This window comes from Eublepharis macularius, chromosome 12, assembly GCF_028583425.1.
Source record: "Eublepharis macularius isolate TG4126 chromosome 12, MPM_Emac_v1.0, whole genome shotgun sequence".
Taxonomy (NCBI): domain Eukaryota; kingdom Metazoa; phylum Chordata; class Lepidosauria; order Squamata; family Eublepharidae; genus Eublepharis; species Eublepharis macularius.
The window spans coordinates 42,292,184-42,313,534 of NC_072801.1; the positions used below are offsets into that span (position 1 = coordinate 42,292,184).

Here is a 21,351-nt window from a genome sequence, read left to right on the forward strand (position 1 = left end):
TTTATCCATATCCAGAATTGATTATGTTCTGTTTCAGCAATTCTTCACCTCTTTATTGGATCCTCGCTAATGCTACGTCTTTGTAAAATATTATGACGTTGTTGTGGAAATCTCCTTGATACTGTATGGAAATGTTCCTGATACGGATTGTACTAATCTCACGCTATGTAATCCACCTTGAGTCTCAGAAAGAAAGGCGGACTAAAAATGACATAAATAAATGTCTATGGTCCCTAACTCATTTGTGAAGCATCTGAGACCCCTTCCTGACAATACAGCCCTCCCATTCGAGTAAAAAACCTTTTTGAATAGTTCGGTTTTGCATTGTTTACGAAAAGTCAGGAGAGTGGGGACTCTTCTGACTTCCTTAGGTAGATCATTTCACAGGATAGGGGCCACCACAGAGAAAGCCCATGTACGAGCTGCTGCTGACTTCACCTGTGTGCAGCCTGGCACCTGCAGGAGATCCTGTTCAGATGACCGAAGCTGCCATGGAGGAACATAGAGAGGGAGGCAGTCCCGTAGGTATGCCGGACCAAAGCCATGAAGAACTTTGTATGTAATAACTAATACCTTGAACTGAGCAGTCATATAATATATTCTAACATAATGGGAGCGTCTTCCCACCCTTTTGAAGATCATATTTAAGCTTTGGGAAATCTTAGTGCATATGCACAGAACAATGCGTAACCCTGGATATCATGGTCATGATAGAAGGCAGTCTGAGAAGCAGGGGACAGTCATGGGCAGTGGTGTCTGAATTGGTCTCACTAGAGTCAGTTGGAGTTCTGGATCCATTAATTATATGGAATTACCAATGTTATTACTCTGGAGGCTTTTTGGAATAGTTTGTGATATCTTGAGGTGCTGTACTCTTCTGATACCCATCGTGTTCATGTGGGAAAGAAATTCTTCACTTGTCAGCTATTGCAAATGTCACTGGGGATTCCCTCATCTTTCAAATGCTGCTACTTAGCAAAGTGAATTCTTGCCTGTCCATCATAGTACAGAAAATTCCTCCATTTGCTTTGACTGTATCCAAGCATCCTGTGCATCACTCCATTGCTTTGACATGCTGCAACTACAACCTTCTGGATTACATGGCTACTGTCTACCTTTTTCCTTAGACATTATTACCTTCTATGTTTCCCACAGACATTGTTCTGCTAAACCACATACTGTGGTTGGAAAGTCTGGTTTGCAATGCCTTCCTGAGATGCGAGTGTCTGGTGTGATGGTTTTATCTTGGCTTTTACCTTAGCATGGTTTAAGGCATCATTTGGAAAAATAAAATTCTCAAATCTCTTTAATTTTGTGTTAAGAGGTAGTCCACTCATCTTCATATGGATTTTCTTGGAAAACTGCACACCCCAAGTTCCCATTGATTCTAAAGTCTTCCATCCCTGTGAGCAAGTGGAATGCCTGTCTTCTGAAGTTGATGGGCAATAGAACAGACAAAAGGGAACACTTCCGATTGTGGAGTGCATTGCAAGCTGAGGTAGTGATGGCCACAAGCATAGATGGTTTTAAAAGGGGATTGGACATATTCATCAGTAGTTCGTAAAGGAAACCTCCGCATTCAAAGGTAATACGCTTCTGAAACCTAGTGCTAGGAGGCAACATTGGGGAAGGCCCTTGGCCTCTGTGCCCTGTTTGCTGGTCCTCCAGGGCAACTGGTTGGTTGCTGTTTGAAACAGGATACTGGACTAGGTGAACCACTGATCTGATCCGGCAGGGCTTTTCTCGTGTTCTTGTGATCTGTTTGCAGCATGATTCTATTCTCTATAAATTAATAATATCACTGCTTTCCACCTATACTTATTATAGATTGTACATCACCTGTAACTCTTCAGTAGATTACAAAACAATGTTCTCTGACTATCCCGTTCCTCAGTTGTGATATTTGCACTTCCAATATTTGCAGGAGATGATCGTCGTCGTCCTTCTGTGCAGCCCCACATTGGGACTGCGCAGGCGCAGGCCAGCCGCGGAGAAGATTCTTTTAGCTTCTAGAAATGTGACGGGGACGTTCGGGCCCACCGCGCATGCGCGCCGGTGTTCCCGCCAATTTTGAAGTACAAGTACCCGAACGTCCCCGGCATTCCCTCAGTTCCTTTTTCGCCGCCGTTCGAAAAGGTTCTTCAGCTGTCGCTTGTGTCTTCCAACTTTCTTCTAGCTGTGAGTTGCCGTTTCCTTCTGACTGGGAAACGCCTCCACTATGTCCCATTCCGCTTTATTTAAAAAATGCCAACAGTGTGGCACTAAAATGACCCACTCTGATGGTCATGACCTCTGCCTCATCTGTTTGGGCGAGGGGCACGTCGTGGAGCGCTGTAAGTTTTGCATGGCCTTCACTCCGAAAGCGCGGAACGACCGCAAGGCCAGGCTCCGGGCCTTTCTTTGGGACGCCAACCTTCTACCGCCCAAAGCCTCTGTGTCGTCCGGGAGCAAGCCCAGCTCTGTCGCCCCCTCGCCGGCTCCTCATCACTCGTCGGAACCGCTCGTCTCGGCTCCGACGGAGGCGTCCGCTCCGGACGGGTCGATCGCCTCCGGTTCCGTGACTGCTCCGTCCAGTCGAGAGGCGAAGAAACGTGCTTCTTCGAAGCCTTCTTCGAAACCTGTGGCCACCGAGGCTTCTTCGGAGCCCCCGCCGAAAAAGGCAAAGGCCAAGTCAAAGGCCAAGCGCCGTGCTCTGTCGCCGGCCCCGGCCTCGTTGGCTGGTTCCTCTCCTGGACCGGCCCCTCCTCCTGAGGACGTCCGGAGTCTCCTCCATACCCCGTCGCCTCCTCACACACCTCCTCCGGTGATTCCCGACGACTGCGAGTCGATCCGTGGATTTTCGGACGCGTTCCAGGAGTTTGAGCGCTCTCTGCCGTGTGCTCCGGTTCCGGCGGAGGTCTCCATTCCATCGCAGCCAGTCTTCTCGGTTCCAGCGCCGTTTCACCGGTCCGTTCCGTTGCCTGCTGCTCTGCCTCCTTGGCAGCCTGTCCCGGGCCTAGGGAACGTGGCCTCCTGGCAGGATTTTGTGGCTTGGATTCAGCAGTCCGCTTCCTTTCTGCCTGGTCCTTCGGTGCCCCTGGCCACGGTTCCGGGGCCCTCCACTCTGCCTCCAGCTCCGCCTGCCACTCAGCCGCGTCGCCATCTTTCGGCACCCCAGCCTTCTACCTCGGTTCCGGCTGACCGCCCGTCGGTTCCGACGCAGACCCCTGCAGCTTTCTCCGACTCCGAGGATGATGAGGGCTTGGCGTCTCCTTCTGAGTACTCGTCGGACGCGGCCTCTGACCCTTCCCCTGATGATGCTGTGGGGGAGCTCCGCTCATCGTCCCCTAATGACGATTACAGGGTGTTTGCAGAGCAGATGGTCCGAATGGCCGCAGCACTGGAGCTCGACGTCGCCTCCACGACCTCCAAACCCAAGAGTAAGCTGTTGGAGCCGTTGTATTCGGGCTCTCCTGCCTCGGTGGCGTTTCCTCCTGTCGAAGATCTCGTCGACAATGCCCTGGCACTCTGGCAGACCCCTGCTTCTGTACCGCCTACGGCCAAGAAGGTTGAGAAATATTATCGCCTCAAACAGGAAGATTGCCCTTACCTCTTTGCCCATCCGAAGCCCTCTTCCATCGTGGCCGAGGAGGGTCAGGCTCGGTTCCGACGGGGCTCCTCTTCGGCTCCATCGGATCGGGAGGGGAGAAAGCTGGATGGAATTGGTCGGAAGGTGTATTCTTCAGCTTCCCTGGGGTTCCGGATCGCCCATTTCCAAGTAATAATGGGCTCTTACAATCTTTTCTTGTGGAAGCGTCTGTCGTCCTACCTCTCTGACCTCCCCGACGATCGCCGTCACTTGGTCAAGGCTCTCCAGGCTGAGGCTTTCCGTTTGTCGAAGCAACAGATGACGGCTGGCAAGGACGCTGCCGACTCCGCGGCGCGTGCGATGGCATCCTCAGTGCTCTTGCGTCGGCACGCCTGGCTTCGATCTACTGCCCTGCCCCCCGAGAAGAAAGCCAAGGTCGAGGATTTTCCGTTTGAAGGTCCTCAACTCTTCTCAGAGAAAACGGATGAGTCCCTTTCTCTTATGAAGAAGAACCAGCAGACGGCCAAGTCGCTCGGGGTTGCGCCTTCGGTTCCGCAGACGGGTCCGAGATATCGGTACGGCAGGTTCCGGTCCTATCAGTCCCCCTACCAGCAGTTCCACCAGCGCCAAGGACGGTTCCCCTCCGGTCAATCCTATGGCCACCGTTCCTACTCTGGCCAGCAGCGCCACTCTTCGAGACGCTCCGGCCGGTCCAAGGGACGACAGCAACCTCCTTCGCCCAAGCCCTCGACTTCAGCGCAGAAGCCCACGGTCTTCTGACTAGACCAGGACGCTTCCCAGTTGGTCTCCAAGGACGCTGTTAATGTCCTGTTCTTGGACAGGCTACGGCCTTTCTTGCCCCGTTGGCAACTCATTACTACGGATACCTGGGTCCTCTCTGTTGTGGCCCGTGGTTATAAGTTGTCGTTTACCACTGCACCCCCTCTTTCGCACCCACCCCGTTGTGCTTCTTGTTGTAATGTTGTGTTACAAAATAATGTTTTGGAGTTGGTTGCCAAAGGTGCTGTCCGGGTGGTCAATGTCTCTACTTCCCCTTGGGGGTTTTACTCAAGATACTTTCTTGTGGATAAGAAAGATGGGGGGTCTCGTCCCATTTTGGACCTTCGGGCCCTTAATACCTACTTGAAGGTGGAGAAGTTTAGGATGCTTACCCTGTCCCGGGTGTTGGAACTCTTAGAGTCAGGCGTCTGGATGGCCATTTTGGATCTCAAAGACGCCTACTTCCACATTTCCATCTTTGAGGGCCACAGGAAATATCTCCGTTTTACCTGTGGAGGCGCTGTCTATGAGTACACGGCCTTGCCCTTTGGCCTGGCCTCGGCGCCCAGGGTGTTCACTAAATGTATGGCCACCGTGGTGGCACATCTACGGTCTAGTGGCTGTTTTGTTTATCCCTATTTGGATGATTGGCTCCTGGTGGGTCCCTCCTCTGACTCCCTCCGGGCCTCTATCGCCCTCACCTTGTCCGTCCTAGACGGTCTGGGGCTAGTGGTCAATTTGGGGAAGTCGGTCCTGTCCCCTGGTACGAGCATTAGATTCATAGGGGTCCACTTTGACTCTCTGCTGGGCCGGGCTTATCTACCCCCGGACCGCTTGAGCAGGCTGTCCTCCCTGGCCCGCCACTTCGTGCATAACCGGTTCCAAACTGCCCTCCTGATTCAAACGTTGTTAGGCCTTATGGCCTCCTCCACAGGGGTGGTGTGTTTTGCACGCCTGCGCATGAGGCCTCTACAAAATTGGTTTGTTCGGGTTTTCAACCCCCTCACTATGAGTCAACACCGTGGGTTTTCCGTCCCGAGGGTGATACAGCGGACATTGGTGTGGTGGACTGACCCAGAGAATTTGTCCAAGGGTTGTCCTTTTGGTCCCTTCCTGCCGGAGGTCACCGTCTTCACGGACGCTTCCAATCTAGGCTGGGGAGGGCGTTGTGGACACCTGTCTGCTCAAGGTGTTTGGTCCTCCCTTGAAATGGGCATGCACATTAACCTGTTAGAGCTTAGAGCGATCCGTTACTCCCTTGCTTCTTTTGCAGATGTCATTCGGAACAGGAGGGTTCAGGTCCTGTCGGACAATACCACAGCCTGCTATTACCTCAACAAGCAGGGAGGAACGGTCTCGCTCAAGCTCTGCAAGGAGGCGACTACACTCTGGACTTGGGCCATTGCCAACAACGTCCTGCCCAGGGCCATTCATATTGCGGGGGAGAACAACACGGCAGCAGACACGCTGAGCAGGGTGTTTTTGCCCCAGCACGAGTGGTCCCTCAACACGGTTTATCTCCACAAGGTTTTCCGCACATGGGGCACGCCTTTGGTCGACCTCTTTGCCACAGCCCACAACAGACAAGCCCCCTTGTTTTGCTCCCGGGCCGGGATTGGCCATCGTTCACTGGGGGATGCCTTCCAGATACCCTGGTCTCCAGGGCTCTTTTACGCCTTCCCGCCCTTCCCGCTCCTTCACAAGGTCCTCTCCAGGGTCAGGGCCTTCCGAACCCATTGTATCCTGATTGCCCCTCGGTGGCCTCGCCAGGATTGGTTCCCCCTTTTACTTTCCCTGTCACAGGGGCGGTGTCTCCCGCTGCCACGCGCCCCAGACCTGCTACTCAGGGACGGAGTGTGGCATCACGATGTGGCGGTGCTAAATCTGACTGCCTGGCTCCTCTGCGCCCCAGACTAGGCCTCTCTACTAGGGTGCTTAATGTGATTCTGAATGCCCGAAAACCGTCTACCAGGTTGTCCTACCAGAGGAAGTGGTCACGTTTCTCTAGGTGGTTAGCCCCCAAAGGGGTTTCCCCTTTCACTTGCCCGCTGCCTGTCATTCTGGACTACCTCCTGGACCTGTGCTCCAAAGGCCTGGCGTTCTCCAGTGTTAAGGTGCACATGGCTGCTATCTCTGCCTTCCATGAGCAGATTGATGGGAGGACTGTGTTTGCACATTGGCTGTCCAAACAGTTCCTGAAGGGCCTACTAAAGTCCTTTCCTCCTAGGGCCCATCCTATTCCTCAGTGGAGCCTGTCACTGGTGCTCTCCCGTCTGATGCTCTCCCCTTTTGAGCCCCTGTCTACCTGTCCCTTGCCTCTGCTCACACAGAAGGTGGCCTTTTTGGTTGCAGTCACTTCCTCCAGGCGGGTTGGGGAGTTGTCTGCTCTGAGGTGTGACCCCCCCTTCCTGCAATTTTTCCCCGGTACGGTCATGCTCCACACTAGTATGCAGTTCCTGCCCAAGGTGGTTTCAAAATTTCACCTGCGTCAAAAGGTGGTCCTTCCTTCCTTTTTTCCTACACCCTCTTCCCCAGAGGAACGTACTCTACACACATTGGATGTGAAACGTGCTTTATTGTTTTATTTACATCGCACCAAGTGTTTCAGGAAGTCTCCTGCCTTGTTTTTATGTTACTCTGGCCCTCGCAAGGGCTCGCCAGCTTCTGCCCAGTCCATTTCTCGCTGGATTGTGTCTGCAATTAAACTTTGTTATCAGCAAGCTGGAGTTGGGTGCCCGTTGTCGATTACTGCTCATTCTACTCGAGCACAAGCTGCCTCTGCTGCCTTCCTGCGAGGAGTGCCGCTCCAGGACGTCTGCCAAGCTGCAACGTGGTCTACCGCTGACACTTTCATTAAACATTATTCCATAGACGTGAATGCACGCCGTGAATCCGCTGTTGGCACGGCTGTTCTGCACTCTCTGTTCTCATAGACACTCACACCCGCCCCCATTGGTGAGATGCTAGCTATTCTCCCAATGTGGGGCTGCACAGAAGGACGACGACGATAAACAGGGTTTCTCACCTGTAACTGTTGATCGTCGAGTCTCTTCTGTGCAGACACACATTCCCTCCCGCCTGCCCCGCTGTGAGTGCTTGGTTTACTCCATTGTTTCTCCGGCGGCTCAGGTGAACTGAGGGAATGCCGGGGACGTTCGGGTACTTGTACTTCAAAATTGGCGGGAACACCGGCGCGCATGCGCGGTGGGCCCGAACGTCCCCGTCACATTTCTAGAAGCTAAAAGAATCTTCTCCGCGGCTGGCCTGCGCCTGCGCAGTCCCAATGTGTGTCTGCACAGAAGAGACTCGACGATCAACAGTTACAGGTGAGAAACCCTGTTTTTCAGTTGTATCACTGAATAACTTAGCTAAGCCATTCTATTTGCCCCTCATCATCTAGGTCTGTTGGGTCTCACAATTTAGAGTGCTGTGAGACCTGTGAAAGCTACCAACCATTGCACCATGAGTGCTGAGGAATAAATGTTACATTTATTGCTGATGGCTCCCAACTCTCAAGACTGTATGAGAACTGCATTTGTCCACAGGCATCGGAATAGAACAGGCCTTAATTACAGCTGGGCTGTGAAAAATCTGACTCTGCAATTTGCTGCTGGTTCCACAGACTAATTTGGCTTACCTTATGCTGATTATTTTATCAGTTCCATATTGGTCTCTAGTCATAGTGGTATGTTCCAGGACATGTTTCAACTAAAACTCTTTTAAGTTCCAATCAGTATTCTAATCATGGTCAAATGCATGGTGCCTTCAGTGTGCTCAGATAGACAGCTGTCCTGATTTGCCACTGCTTACTCAAGGAGGGATGCTCTTCTGCATATGTCTCTTGCAGAGTTTATTATTTATATCCTACCTTTTTCCCACAGTGAAGCATAGGGGAATATACATAGGGAGGGGTCGCAGGAGGGCTGTCTGCCAGTTACCATACAAACTCTGATTTGCTTATATCCAGTGTAGCGGTTGTATTGTATATGCCATTTCAATCAGCCTCAGAATTCTCCTCGCTAAATACATTAAAATATCCATACTTTTCAACAGCTGGCTATAACTTCTGCATACCCAGTCATCTGAGTTGTATTGTGTGATCTTAGCTTTCTTTGTGGGTGAAGGCATTAGTTTGTGCTCTGCTGCAGCTTTTCAAAAACTGACAGGCGATGCTGTTGGGATGTGGTCAGTATTACTTTGTATCATTGAAGGTTCCTGTTGGTATTTGTATCATTGAAGGTTCCTCCTTTTTTGATTTGGGATGTGGTTGTGGACAGAAGAAACTTGTGTATTGGCTAATTAGAGAGAGTTTAAAACAATCTTGCATTAGATGTGTTATGGCCTAGATGCCATAACACTTCTTCACCAGTGGAATCTTTAATCCTACTCTTCAGTTGAACCTGCCCTTAGCAGTCCACTGCTTGCTGCTCTTGCAGCAGGATTCTGAAGTACGAAAGTACAAATGAATTAAATTATGCTGTGGTGGCTGGCGACATGTTTCCTAGGAAACTAAAACTTTTCCCTTTCCTGTTATAGGCATGATGGACACCAGAATAACCTGAGGAGTGCAGCTTATGAAGCTCTAATGGAGATTGTGAAAAACAGCGCCAAGGACTGTTACCCAGCTGTTCAGAAGACAACTTTAGTTATCATGGAACGGCTACAACAAGTGCTACAAATGGAGGTTGGCTGGATAGCAAAAATGTGTTTTTTAAAACTAGTTAGCAGTCTTTTAATCGATGAGCTTTACCCCAGTGCCTACATAAATTTCCACTCCATTCAGATGTGCAGTTTTAAATGTTGGATATGAAATCACAGTTCTCCTGATGATAGTGATGCTGTCTGCTTGCTCTACTCTTCCTAATGGTGACTTGGGCATGAGGGGTTGCTCAGCAGTAGGCAGCAATAGGATTATTCTTGTGTGTGTTAAAAGGATATTTTCTTCCTCAGTCCCATATTCAGAGTACATCTGACAGAATCCAGTTCAACGATCTTCAGTCTCTGCTGTGTGCCACTTTGCAGGTAAAAACCATGTCCTTCTCTTTGATATATAGACAAGGCATGCCACCACAGGATTAGTGAGGGGAGTGTTAAAGGGGAGACAGTTTGAGTTGGATCTTGCATTGAGAGATGCTAAGAATGGCCTTTTCAGTTTAACACGTTAATCAGTGTTCCCCAATGTGGCACTTGTAAACACCATGTCATCCTTTGCTACTTATCTTGGAGTTGGCCAAGCTTTCCAAGAAGTGAGTGGGGATATTCTAAGGCAGGGCTTATTTCTGGCTACCTTCATTCAATTGTAACAGCTGCTGGAGGATAAGGAGGAGTGATAAGCACAAAGCTTCCCTTCCTTTGTGGTTCCAGTCACTTTTCTCTCTTTCTCTCCCAGACTTTCTTTCATTTCTTTTTATTCCTTTTCTGAGATTCTTTTGCAAAATGAAGAAGGTATTTGGTTTTGCCGCCTGTGGCAGCCAATAGACTATTAAGTATAATGGTTAAAATCAAGAGTGAGGATTTAGAATGGTGACATAGCCTTAGCCGAGCTCTTTCTCCTCCCCATTCCGATCTGGATCCTGTCTGTATTGAGGTGGTACTGGCCTTTTATGTTATCAGATGATGGAAGTGTTTCAAGTGCATTGAGTACTTAAGGGGATGCCTGTCAGCCCGTTGACATCTAATCAAAATATGCTTTCCTCCTAGAGTCATAATGTGGTACAGATGTAATGATTGTACATTGGTAGGAAAAGATTTTTGAAAATGAAGTTTTTACGGTACCATGAGACCTTTTAGTTTTGATATAACAGATTAACAGAGTTCAACCCTCTAGAGTGACTCTGAATGGGAAGGACCAGTAAATCCTAGACACCCTAGACACTTTTAACCTCTTGCTTTGTTGTGCTTCCCCTAGTATACTCAGAATGTATAGGGCAGAACATGATCTAAATCCAATCCAGACATGTCCTGTTTGTTAACCTTGGAAAGCTAACTATTGCCAGTGAAGTAACCTTAGATCATTGAGTCTGAACTGACTAGACCAGTCCTCTGGTGTGCTTTGTGTCTGCAGCAACTTTCAGTTTCCATTTCTGTACGCAGTCTTTAAAATTTTCCTTGAAACAGGGTGTAGTGAAGGCAGATATGTGCCTGTCAGCCCTCCCTCCCCAACTACAACTCTTAGCCTAAGTTTGCACCACACAGTTCTCTCCCTGTTTGGCATTTCTGCCTGTAGCTATCTCCCTATCACATTCCTAACCAGGGAGACTACTCTCTAACTAGGGAGAAGCTTGCCTGTCCCATTCCTGCTCTCTGGAGTTAGCCACAAGTGTAGGGGGAGAATTCTTCTGTCCCGTTCATTGCTCATCTTGGCACCTCTGGACTGAGGTACATCCTCTGTGTTTACATATGCTGTTGGGTGTGTGTGCCAGGGAGGGGGCAGTCAAAGGCCCCTCCCTCTTGTACATTCTTAACTCCTTCTACCTCCAATGATGGGTAGCATGTTTGCTTTTCAGAGAAGAGACTTTTCTAACACTATTGAAAAACCAAACCGCATAGTCAAGAACTAGATCACTTTTCTTTCCCAAGCAGTTCTTAGGAACCCAATTACACACAAAACTTCCTGGGGGAGGGCGGGGGCTGCTTTATAAAAGCTCAGGGTATGGATAAGGGAGAGCAAACTACTCCCCAAGCCTTCTCTCTACACTGTTCTCAGTTGTTTTGAGGATTTTTTTCTCTCAGCTTTAAGTGTGAATTTTGTCTCCAGAAAGGGAATGTTTTTTTGTAGCTGCCTGAAAGTTGGGAGTGATTGCCTTAAGGGAGGGAAGGGTAGACTCCTCTGAAAATTTCATCCTAGCTTGTTAGGAGTCAGATACCGTTACTGAAACCATCATAAATGTCACTCAAATGCAGTAGCAATTCCATGCATACCATAACATTACAGGATTTGGACAATTTTTGACTAACAAAATGATCCAAACCTAAATATAACTCCTTTGTTACACCCCTACTACATACAGTTCTGCAGATTAATCTTTCTAATGCTTATTATAATTGAGCAACATCCTTCTTCCTTTTTTGAAGTTAAATTGGCTCTAGGCTTGTCCAAAACCTGGATGAGGGTTGTTTGTAGTGCCAGAATTGTGATAGGATGCAAATATAAAGAAATTACCCTTTATACGCTTTTGTAAGTTACGGAACAACTGGATATGGCTCAAAGTACAATCCATGCACGCAGTCCTTGTGTAAATTGGGACACAGTTCTTCCATCTCTAAATGTGTCAAAGCAAAACCCACTGCCAAACCTTCTCAGCCTACAAACTTGCTCAATGTCTTGACCCTTGCTTTCCAGTTGTCTGTCACAGTTACGTTAAAGGGAGAGAGTGAGAAATGAAGCCTAAGAGAGAAACCTTTAAAAAACGACCAGTTGAAGTTGTTCTTAGGGGATATTATTCTCCTCCTCTGTGAGGGGTTGTATTTCAGAATCTGAAATAAGCCAGCCAAGACTTAAACAATCTTCCCAGCATGTGGGTAGGGGTAATAAGCTTTCACCATGAGGAAGCTGTGGACTGAAAGATGCCAGACTGCCCGCGCTGCCACCCATTTTTGTTCTGTAGAAGTGTTTGAGCTGCAGAGTTTGACCATTTGTGCTGTTGCGTAAGAACAGTGTGATAGAGACTGACCTTTAAAAAGGAGGGGAAAATAGTCTGAGAGAAGAGCCTCTGCTTAACTTCTCCTTTCCCTCTGCCACACTTCAGAATGTACTGCGTAAAGTGCAACACCAAGATGCTTTGCAGATCTCCGATGTGGTGATGGCTTCTCTCCTGAGGATGTTCCAAAGCACAGCAGGATCCGGGGGGGTCCAGGAGGATGCCCTCATGGCTGTCAGCACGCTGGTAGAAGGTCAGCATTTATTGAGTAGAGGGCCTTGAAGGGGGAGTATGCAAAGCAAGTGTTGCATGGATACATTCTGTGTTGCCTCCAGATTCCGACATGGCTGTGGGCCTTGGCAAGGATGTATGATGACAGGGATGGTTCTGGCAATGTGATAGGTGGACCCAGAAACTGCAGCAGCATTCCAGTAGGCTGGGTCATTGCCTTGGTTGGCCAAGGGCAGGATGGCAACTCCATCCTAAGATCAGGAGGTTACTTGTTTGGAAAGAGTGTCCCTTGTTGGTGAAAGCAGAAGATGTATGTGAGGAGTGGGTTTTGAGAAATCTGTTGGAGCTAATTGATAAAAATGGATAGAGGTTTTTGCTCCTCTCTGCCACTTGACTTTATTCACTTGTAGAATGTATATAACCTTGCTTAAAATTTACTGAAAGCTGAGTAATGTTGGCATCCTAATTTTGTTCTTAATACTTTTTGAGTATTGTGTTAGGAGCTGTATTTTCTGCCTTACAGTTCTTGTTGTGCAGCTGTGGTTGGAATTGTATGCCCTGCCGTTCTTGCTGTGTTTGATTTCTCTTACATTTTATTTGGTATGGATAACACAGTGAGCTGTGCCAGCTTTCCCACTGCTGCAAGATAGAGGAAAAGCAGTCCTGACTGATTCCACCCCTCATGACAGCTCATGTCCCTTGTGGCTGTTTACTTAATGGGTTTCATAATCCTTGGTTAAGGAATCAAATAGAGGCCTTCCTCTTACATCACCAAAAGAGCTGCTAAGATCAACCCAGCTATTCTACAACATTCATAAGAATAAAATTGTGGACGAGCAGAATAAATTTTCTTTTGCTCATTTTTACTAGTGGTACTCACAAGTTGTGGCTCTTCTCTAGAAACATGCAAGTATGGGCTGTCTTCATTAAACCATTGGCCTTCATTTGGAGGGCTGGTAGCCCCAAAGGTGCTGCATCCTGTCTTAAGATGGACAGTGCGTTTTTTGTTTAGGGCTTTCTTTTTCATGAAAACAGACCCCAGAAGCAAAGGAGCTTAGAAGTTCTTTCACCTTTAATAATTATGGCAGATAGAATTGTGGCAGTCGCTGCATGTAGTGCACGGCTGAGAAGTAACCAATTACCCATCTTGTGGTCAACTGGCTTGGCTGTAATAAAACGTTCATTGGGCTGTCACATGGGTAGACAACCCCTGACATATGTGGCAGAAAACAGTATATTGGACCATTTTGCCCAGCATGCATGACCAGTCCTCCACTCAAGGGTCAGAGGTGGGGCACTGTTGGTACCCCTGGGGCGCTCAGCTTACTCTTAATCTGGCCAAGTAAAAGTGACATCTTGTCTATCTTCCAGCCCACAGCATCTTCGCAGGTATATATTATGAGTGTTTGGAGAGAAATGTGCCAACTCTTAGCTGCAGCCTGAAATGGGCTGTTTCAGAAAATACTGTACCCTGTGGTTCTGCTGCTGATATAGGTTGAACCAAAGCTGGTTGGTCCTCCGGCAAAGGCTTAGAAGCTGCTCAGTGACAGATGGAATTGGTTCAGAAAAGGTTGGCTATTTTTCCATAGCTTCCTACTGCCCGATTTGGAATATAGTCTGAGTTGTGAATCACATTGAGGTCTTCTATCTACCTGCCCACCCACCTCTTTCTTGAAGCTTCTAATAACCACATTGCAGCAAAGAATAAAAATATGATTCATCCTGAAGTTTGGGCTGCAGCACTCCACAGTCTTTATGGCATGTGTATACTGTCACACCCCAGTTGGAAGGGCTTTTTATTTAGAATATTGTTGCTATGGCTAGTGACACATATCATTCATCTGTCTTCCAGAGTACACTGATAAAACATATGAAAAATGGTACAGCGGGGAGGGACTCAAATGTGGAACTTATTGATATTGTCTGGGTGCAGTGCACTGCCCATCTGGCTAGAAGACTGGGACTGCCCTAGGAATTCGAGCAGGTGTTGTGTTTCCCATTTCCCCCCTTTGGTTCAGAGCAAGTTAAGGCTAGCAAAAATGCTAGTTCAGATGTTAATGCTAACTATAGCTATCTCTGAAGCCAAGGGGGGATTGAAGAAGGGCATTATCCTCTTGGGTTCTCTTGAACAGTGTGTGGCCCTAGGAATTTGTTTCTCTCTCTACCTCAGTTCTTGGTCTGTAAAGCCAGAGTGATAATGTAGGATTTTGTCATCTTGGGACATTTGATTGTAATGTGCTTTGCAAAACTAGATACGTCACTTAACTAGTTCTAATACTTGCCCTTCCTGAGGAGGCCAGCTGCTTTAATTTAGTTCTTTGTCATATTTTTATCATTGATCTGGATGAAGGGGTAAACAGGCTACTCATTAAATTTGCTGATGATACCAAATTGGGAGGAGTGGCAAACACCCAGGAAGATAGAGTTAAAATTCAGCAAGACCTGAATACTCTGGAGAAGTGGGTGGTTGTGAACAGGATGCAATTTAACATAGATACGTGCACAGTATTACATCTGGGCCACAAAAATGTGAAGCACAAATACAGGATGGGGGATACACTTCTGGGTAGTAGTATATGCAAAAGAGATCTTGAGGTAAGAGTGGACTGTAAACTAAATATGAGCAGTCAGTGTAATGTGGTGAAAAAAGGCAAACTCAGTCTTGGGTTGTATAAAAAGGTTGTATAGAAATTGGGTTTCTTGGGTTGTATAGAAATTGCAGGAGGTCATAGTCCCTCACTATACTGCCTTGATCAGGCCGCACCTGGAGTACTGTGTACAGTTCTGGAAGCCTCACTTCAAAAAGGATGTGGACAAAATTGAGAGGGTGCAGAAGAGAGCGATGAGAATGATCAGGGGTCTGGAGACTGAGCCATACGAGGAAAGGCTGAGGGCACTGAGAATGTTTAGTTTGGAGAAAAGGAGATTGAGGGGGGACATGATTTCTCTCTTTAAATATTTGAAAGGCTGTCATTTGGAGGAGAGCAAGGAGCTGTTCCAGTTGGCAGCAGAGGATAGAACTTGAAGCAACTGGCATAAATTACATGCAGAAGGGTACCAGCTGGATATTAGGAAAAACTTTTTCACGGTCAGAGTAGTCCAAAGGTGGAATCCGCTGCCTAGGGAGATGGTGAGCTCCTCTTTGCTGGCAGTTTTCAAGAATAGGCTAGATGAATATTGGTCAGGGATACTTTAGGCTCATCCTGCATTGGGCCAGGGGGTTGGAGTAGAAGGTCTGTATGGCCCGTTCCAATTCTGTGATTTTTATAACTTTGGTAAATGTGCAAGTGCATACTCTTAATTGGTCAGAGCACCACAGTTCTTCCACTTCTGCACAGATAGGAGGCCTGTTTGCCTTTAAGCAAATGATTGAGCAGTGTTCCTGTGATCTCTCATTTCTCTATATAAGTCCAACAGCAATATAATTGCTACACACCCAATGGGCATTTGGGTTCTTTGTAGTAACATGTAAACCTGGGTTCTCTAGTTTTAGATCTGGCAAACCTCTAGGCTGTTGATTATAAGCTGTAGCACAATTTTAGATGTTTGATCCCTATTTGTCTATCCCCCTTATTCTGGATAGTGCTGGGTGGAGAGTTTCTCAAGTATATGGATGCCTTCAAACCTTTCCTAAGCATTGGGTTGAAGAACTACGCTGAATACCAGGTAAGTCCCTCTTTTGTGTGTCTCTGAGCCCCTCGGTTTTAAGGGTTTACTCTTTTTATTCTTTCCACTGTGCCTCGGCTGAATTAGAGGGTTAGAGGTGGGCAGAGGGTGGATCTGTGTTGGGGCAGGGGCTGGGAAATCCCTCACCCAGACTGGCAAAGTTGCAGAAATCTTGGTAGGATCTGAAAAGGCAGGCCTGTATCCTTGGTTCTGCCACCAGGAAAACCCAAAAAGCTCGAATGGGCTGTGACAGCAATAGTTAAGGTTATGTGCACAGAGAATTAGTTGGGTAAGGCAAGGAATTGCTTGATACTAACTAGGGCTGTGCATGGGTGGCTATATTCGGTATTCCCGCTTTGGGATACCCCCAAATCCGAAGTGGCAAGCCGCTTTGGATTCGGGTTTTGGGAATCGCTTTGGTATGCTCCATGAAGATTCGGAGCATACTGAAGCGAGGGGGGGAACTCCCCACCACCACCCACCACCCTCCCTGGGGCAACCCCTCTACCCCCCCCCTCCTGGGGAGACCCCTCCAACCCCCATCCAAACCTGGGGAGACCCCTCCAACCCCCATCTACTTAACTGGTGGCGGGAGGGTTATCAGCTGGGCGGCAGGCCGCCGTGGTGGCAGCGGCGGCGGCAGCACAGGGCAGCGCGGCCTGGAGCCAGCCTCTGCTGCCGCACCACTGCCCGAGCCTGCGGGGTGGTGGGAAAGGCTGGAACCGCCTCCTCCGGCCCTTCCTGCCCCTCATATGGCCGCTGTGGCGCCAGCACGCCGCGGCCATTTGAGGGGCAGGAAGGGCCGGAGGAGGAGGCTTTGGCCTTCCCCACCACCCCACAGGCGGCTCAGCGGCGGCAGCAGAGGAGCTGGCCCGGAGCCACCACAAGGTGTATGGAGGGGTTGATGTTTAAAGGGCCCTGCTGCTGCTTGCAAGCCCTGAAGCTTACCAAAGTGACCCAAATTGCTTTGGTAAGCTTAGCTTCGGCATTCCTGAAGCATGCTGGCCCCACTTCAGGAATGCCGAGGCTTGCCGAATCGGGTCCACTTCGGGTAACTTTACTCGAAGCGAAACCCGAATAGCACAGCCCTAATACTAACTTCTGCGCAGAACCTGATATTGCATGTTCACCAACAGTACTCGATGTAGGTTGCTGGCACTTGACTTAGAGGCATGTCCGAAAGCTTCCTTAGTTTTTGTAAGTGCAAGTATTATTTAAAATGCCCACCAGTAACAAGCACAGAAGCTCAAGGGGTCTCAAGTTGCTGTGGCAGAATGAGTAAAGGACAGCACAAAGTGTGAGGACATCCTGTCTGGAAGGCTGCATTCAGAAGTACAGTTCAGCCACAGTTTAAATAAGAATATGCCAAAATCTTCCTTGTGCCAGCCTCATCCATGTACCTGGCTTTTCCCCCTTTCTCTGCTTAGCTGGAGTTTTTCACCCCGGAACCCAGGATTCTTAAAAAGGATTTAATCCTGGTTCAGGATTTTGGTTAACAGAAGGAAAATTCCAGTTTAGCCCCATGCCTGCTTTTGTGCATCACAGGTAACCAGTACTTAAACCACTGTACATCACGTAATGTGCCAGAAGGGACAAGGGAAGAGAGAGGGATCCAGTGCAGGTTGTGATTGTGCTCTGTTATTTAAACGTAGATGAATTGGACATTTCAATCTTAGAAGTGTGAGGTGGGCAGGCTTGAGTTTCTGAAAGGGGGGGGGAGCATAGCAATTTTGCAGCCACCTGCTGTAGAGAGTTCTTTAGTATAGAAGTGACCTTACTGTGATGCTCCTTCCCACTAAAGCTGTTTCCAGATACATGGTGTGACAGTTGCGCAAATGGGCATTGCCCCAAGGAATAAATTCCCCTTACATGAATGGAGTGCCAGTTCTGAAAGGTTTCTTTCCAGCTGGTGAAATTGATTTGTTTCTTCCCCTTTGCCTGTAATGCTCCACTAAATGGTTAAAAAAAAAGCCTGTGAGTCTTCCAAGCATGTTATAATTTGAGCATTGCCAATCTCACTGGCTTTATTTAGCATTCTAATAGGGGCACAGATGTGGCAATCAGCACTGGAGAGGGGGGTGAAAAGTGAGTCATGGATGAGGTGGGTATGATAAGTTACTGTATTCCTCCCCTTAGGTCTGTCTGTCTGCAGTGGGCCTTGTTGGTGACTTATGCCGGGCCCTGCAATCCAATATTCTGCCTTTTTGTGATGAAGCTATGCAGCTGCTCTTAGAAAATTTGGGGGTGAGTGACTCTTAGCTGTTTAAAGAAGCTTGGGAGTATAGAAAAAGTTCCTTATATAACATTTTAAGAAACAAACCTTGATGTGTTGAAAGAATACCAGCTGAGGTAAACAGGCCATATCAATATTGTGAATGAGCCTTTGGTACGGAGAAGGTGGGCAAGAAATGTAAACAAAGATATGCTCTTTATCAGTGTGGGCTTGACCTATCTCTAGGTTGGGTGTAAAGGCATAAATGGAAGTTAATTCCAACATGGTATGGTGGTGAACAGTCTCCCTTGAACTGGTGAGAACAGACTGAATTTTCTGCTCAAAGTGAAGCTCCTGCTGAGTGACCTTAGCTCAGTCACCAGTTTGTAGGCTAACCCCAACTTTTAAGCTGCTTGGCTGGAGTTGCGGGTAAGATGCGAATATTATGTTTCTTAATATTATGCTACTGGTGTGTAATTAATAGTTAATTTGGTGACAACAGCAAGATATCCTTTCCTAAATTATTGGTTGGTTTGGATCTGGAAATTGGTTAATGCATCTTAACTAACTTATTGGTGTAGAAGTACTAGAATTTCAAATGGCCAGTCAGATAAGGGTTTTTTCTTTGTAAATCTTTGTAACAGCCTAGAATGATAAAGTCAGAGATGGAGATCAGCCATGTGCATTTTTTCCTTTTGTTTTATCTTATTGTCTGACCTTTTTTGTACTTTCTTACAATTGGTAATAAAACTTGTTAAATGAAGAAACATTAATATAAAATAGGGTTATCTCTGAGCTGGTTGGAGTGAGAGGTTAAAATACAGGTATCTCAGTTAAATTTACTATGCTGAGGATTAAGCATGCGCTGTGGTTAAAATGGTGGTTTGTCTTTGCAGAATGAAAATGTGCATCGATCCGTGAAGCCCCAGATTCTCTCTGTCTTTGGTGACATTGCTCTTGCAATTGGAGGAGAGTTCAAGAAATACTTAGAAGTTGTGTTGAATACTCTGCAGCAAGCTTCTCAAGCCCAGGTCGATAAGGTAAGGACAGTAGGCTAGTGCTACTGTATAGATTCCCCCCCCCCCCCAATTTTTATTAAGGTAACACTGTCAACTAGCTACAAGAGAGTCCTGGTTGAACTGTTCAGCATGCCTGTTCTTTTTGCCTTTAGTCTGATTATGACATGGTGGACTATCTGAATGAATTGCGAGAGGGCTGTTTGGAAGCATACACTGGTATCATCCAGGGACTGAAAGGCGATCAAGAGAATGTACATCGTGAGTATTTCTGAGGGCTCTGAAGCAGGACCTTTACTGACATAGGGGTAAACGTGCTCCCCCCTGTATTCCAGGCAACTGGCCTGCTCAGTTAGTACCAAATAATGCATGACAGGGAATCCCTTTGGCCTCATGATGCATTTTTGTGTGCTTCTGTTTTGCCTCAGAGCAATTTCTTAGACTCATGAATGTGCAAAAGAATACAAGTGACCATAATTGCTCATGTTAATATTATGTTGGAAATCTTTTGGTGGGCGGAGGCACGACTGCATGACCTACATTCCAGTCCCTGCCCCTGGAGTCCTCCTGAGGCCCTCTCAGCTGGCCTCCTCCCGCCTGGCTATCGAAGGGCTCCCTTCCGTGGTCTGGTGCAGTTGATGTGTCAAGATAGTGAGTTTGCTACGGAGTGAGGGAGGCAGCAGTGCCACTCTGAGTGCCCTGAGGCAGCTGCTAGTCCTTCATGCATGCAGCACTGGCTGTGTCTTCCTGTGGCTATAGTTGCAGTGTGTTTATCTTAAGTCAGTTTTCCTGTGCATTAACCAACATGGTCACTACCTTGACTCCTCATATGTGCTGTTGTGCTGTAAGAACATTGAATGTGACACTTACATGGCGTTGGGTTTGGGTTTGGATATGCAGGCATGAAGAAAGTATAGGGGTGGATGTGATGCCAAGGAGAACATGGCAGATGTTTGGTAGGCCTACAGCTGGCCAGTCATTGAAGAGGGTACTATAAAGGCTTTTAAAATATAGTACTTTGCCTCTTTTTTTCAAAATAGAATCTAGAAAATAGCTTTGAAGCCAGCCTGTCACACTAATGGTGCTTTTTTTCGCTCCAGCGGATGTAATGCTAGTGCAGCCCAGAGTAGAATTCATCTTATCTTTCATTGACCACATTGCTGGAGATGAGGATCATACTGATGGAGTTGTAGCCTGTGCAGCTGGGCTGATTGGGTAAGTGCCTGGCTAACTTATAAAAATACTGACCCTCACTTTTTCTGCCCCAAAGTTCCTTGGTTTGTATACAGAAATTTTCTAAAGGGCATATTTAAATTTATAATTGACAGTGTGCAAAGTGTGTTTTGCTGAGCATTGTTTGACCATGAAGTTCTCCAGGTGCCAAGGCTCTGTCTAGGAGCCTGCTGGCTGATCCACAGACCCTGCTTTTTAAAAGAGGGATGGTACTGTAATGTCTCACTAATATACAGTGTAAAGAAAAAAACCCCCAAGTGAACAAGGGCAGCCAACCGTCGAGGACCAGTGCCAAGATCCCTATGTAAAGGGCAATAAATAAAAAATTCCAGCAGTGTCACGTTAGGCCTCTTAAAAGCTTGCCAAGGTGAGCTTTGCCCTGGCCCTTCTTAAAGGCTCCTAATGATATCTTCAAGCATGCCTCTCCTGGGAGCTCATTCTGTAGCCTTAGGTTATCAGAAAAGAGGCTGACTCTGTCCTGAGCTATCCTTGCTGAACAAAGGAAGAGTTCAAAGCCAACACCTTGAGTTGAGGCAGGAATGCACTGCAGCTGCAACAGGATTGGTCACCTCTGAGGAGGTACAGAAGGGATATTCATGGTAAAGCACTGTGTGGTTAAGTGGTTGCTGGGCAGTGACCCCTATAAAGTGTGCTACCGTGGCCAGTCCTTTAATCTGGGGTTTGAGGAGCCCTTCCCTAAGCCTTGACACTTACGTAATTGAAAATCTCCTTTGTGATTCCCCCCCCCCCTTCACAGAGATTTGTGCACAGCGTTTGGGAAAGATGTCCTCAAGTTAGTAGAAACTAAACCCATGATACATGAACTGCTAACTGAAGGGAGGAGGTCAAAGACGAACAAAACGAAAACCCTTGCAACCTGGGCCACTAAAGAGCTGAGAAAACTGAAGAATCAAGCTTGGTAAGGAAAATTAAGCTTGTTATTTCCCTTCCTCCAAATGTTCCTTTCAAGGAGCTTGTGTTGAAACCAGTTATGGCAGACCAGAC

At 47.6% G+C, this 21,351-nt stretch overlaps 1 protein-coding gene across 1 annotated transcript in view; it reads left to right on the plus strand.

The window, feature by feature from the left end:
- KPNB1 (karyopherin subunit beta 1) overlaps positions 1-21,351 on the plus strand; it is a 48,620-nt gene that overhangs the window by 24,610 nt on the left and 2,659 nt on the right. The window contains exons 13-21 of the mRNA XM_054992793.1: positions 8,885-9,032; positions 9,299-9,370; positions 12,097-12,241; positions 15,803-15,885; positions 18,022-18,129; positions 18,994-19,137; positions 19,269-19,374; positions 20,214-20,328; positions 21,104-21,265. Of these exons, the coding sequence (XP_054848768.1) occupies positions 8,885-9,032; positions 9,299-9,370; positions 12,097-12,241; positions 15,803-15,885; positions 18,022-18,129; positions 18,994-19,137; positions 19,269-19,374; positions 20,214-20,328; positions 21,104-21,265 (1,083 nt within the window). The remainder of the gene's footprint in view (positions 1-8,884; positions 9,033-9,298; positions 9,371-12,096; positions 12,242-15,802; positions 15,886-18,021; positions 18,130-18,993; positions 19,138-19,268; positions 19,375-20,213; positions 20,329-21,103; positions 21,266-21,351) is intronic.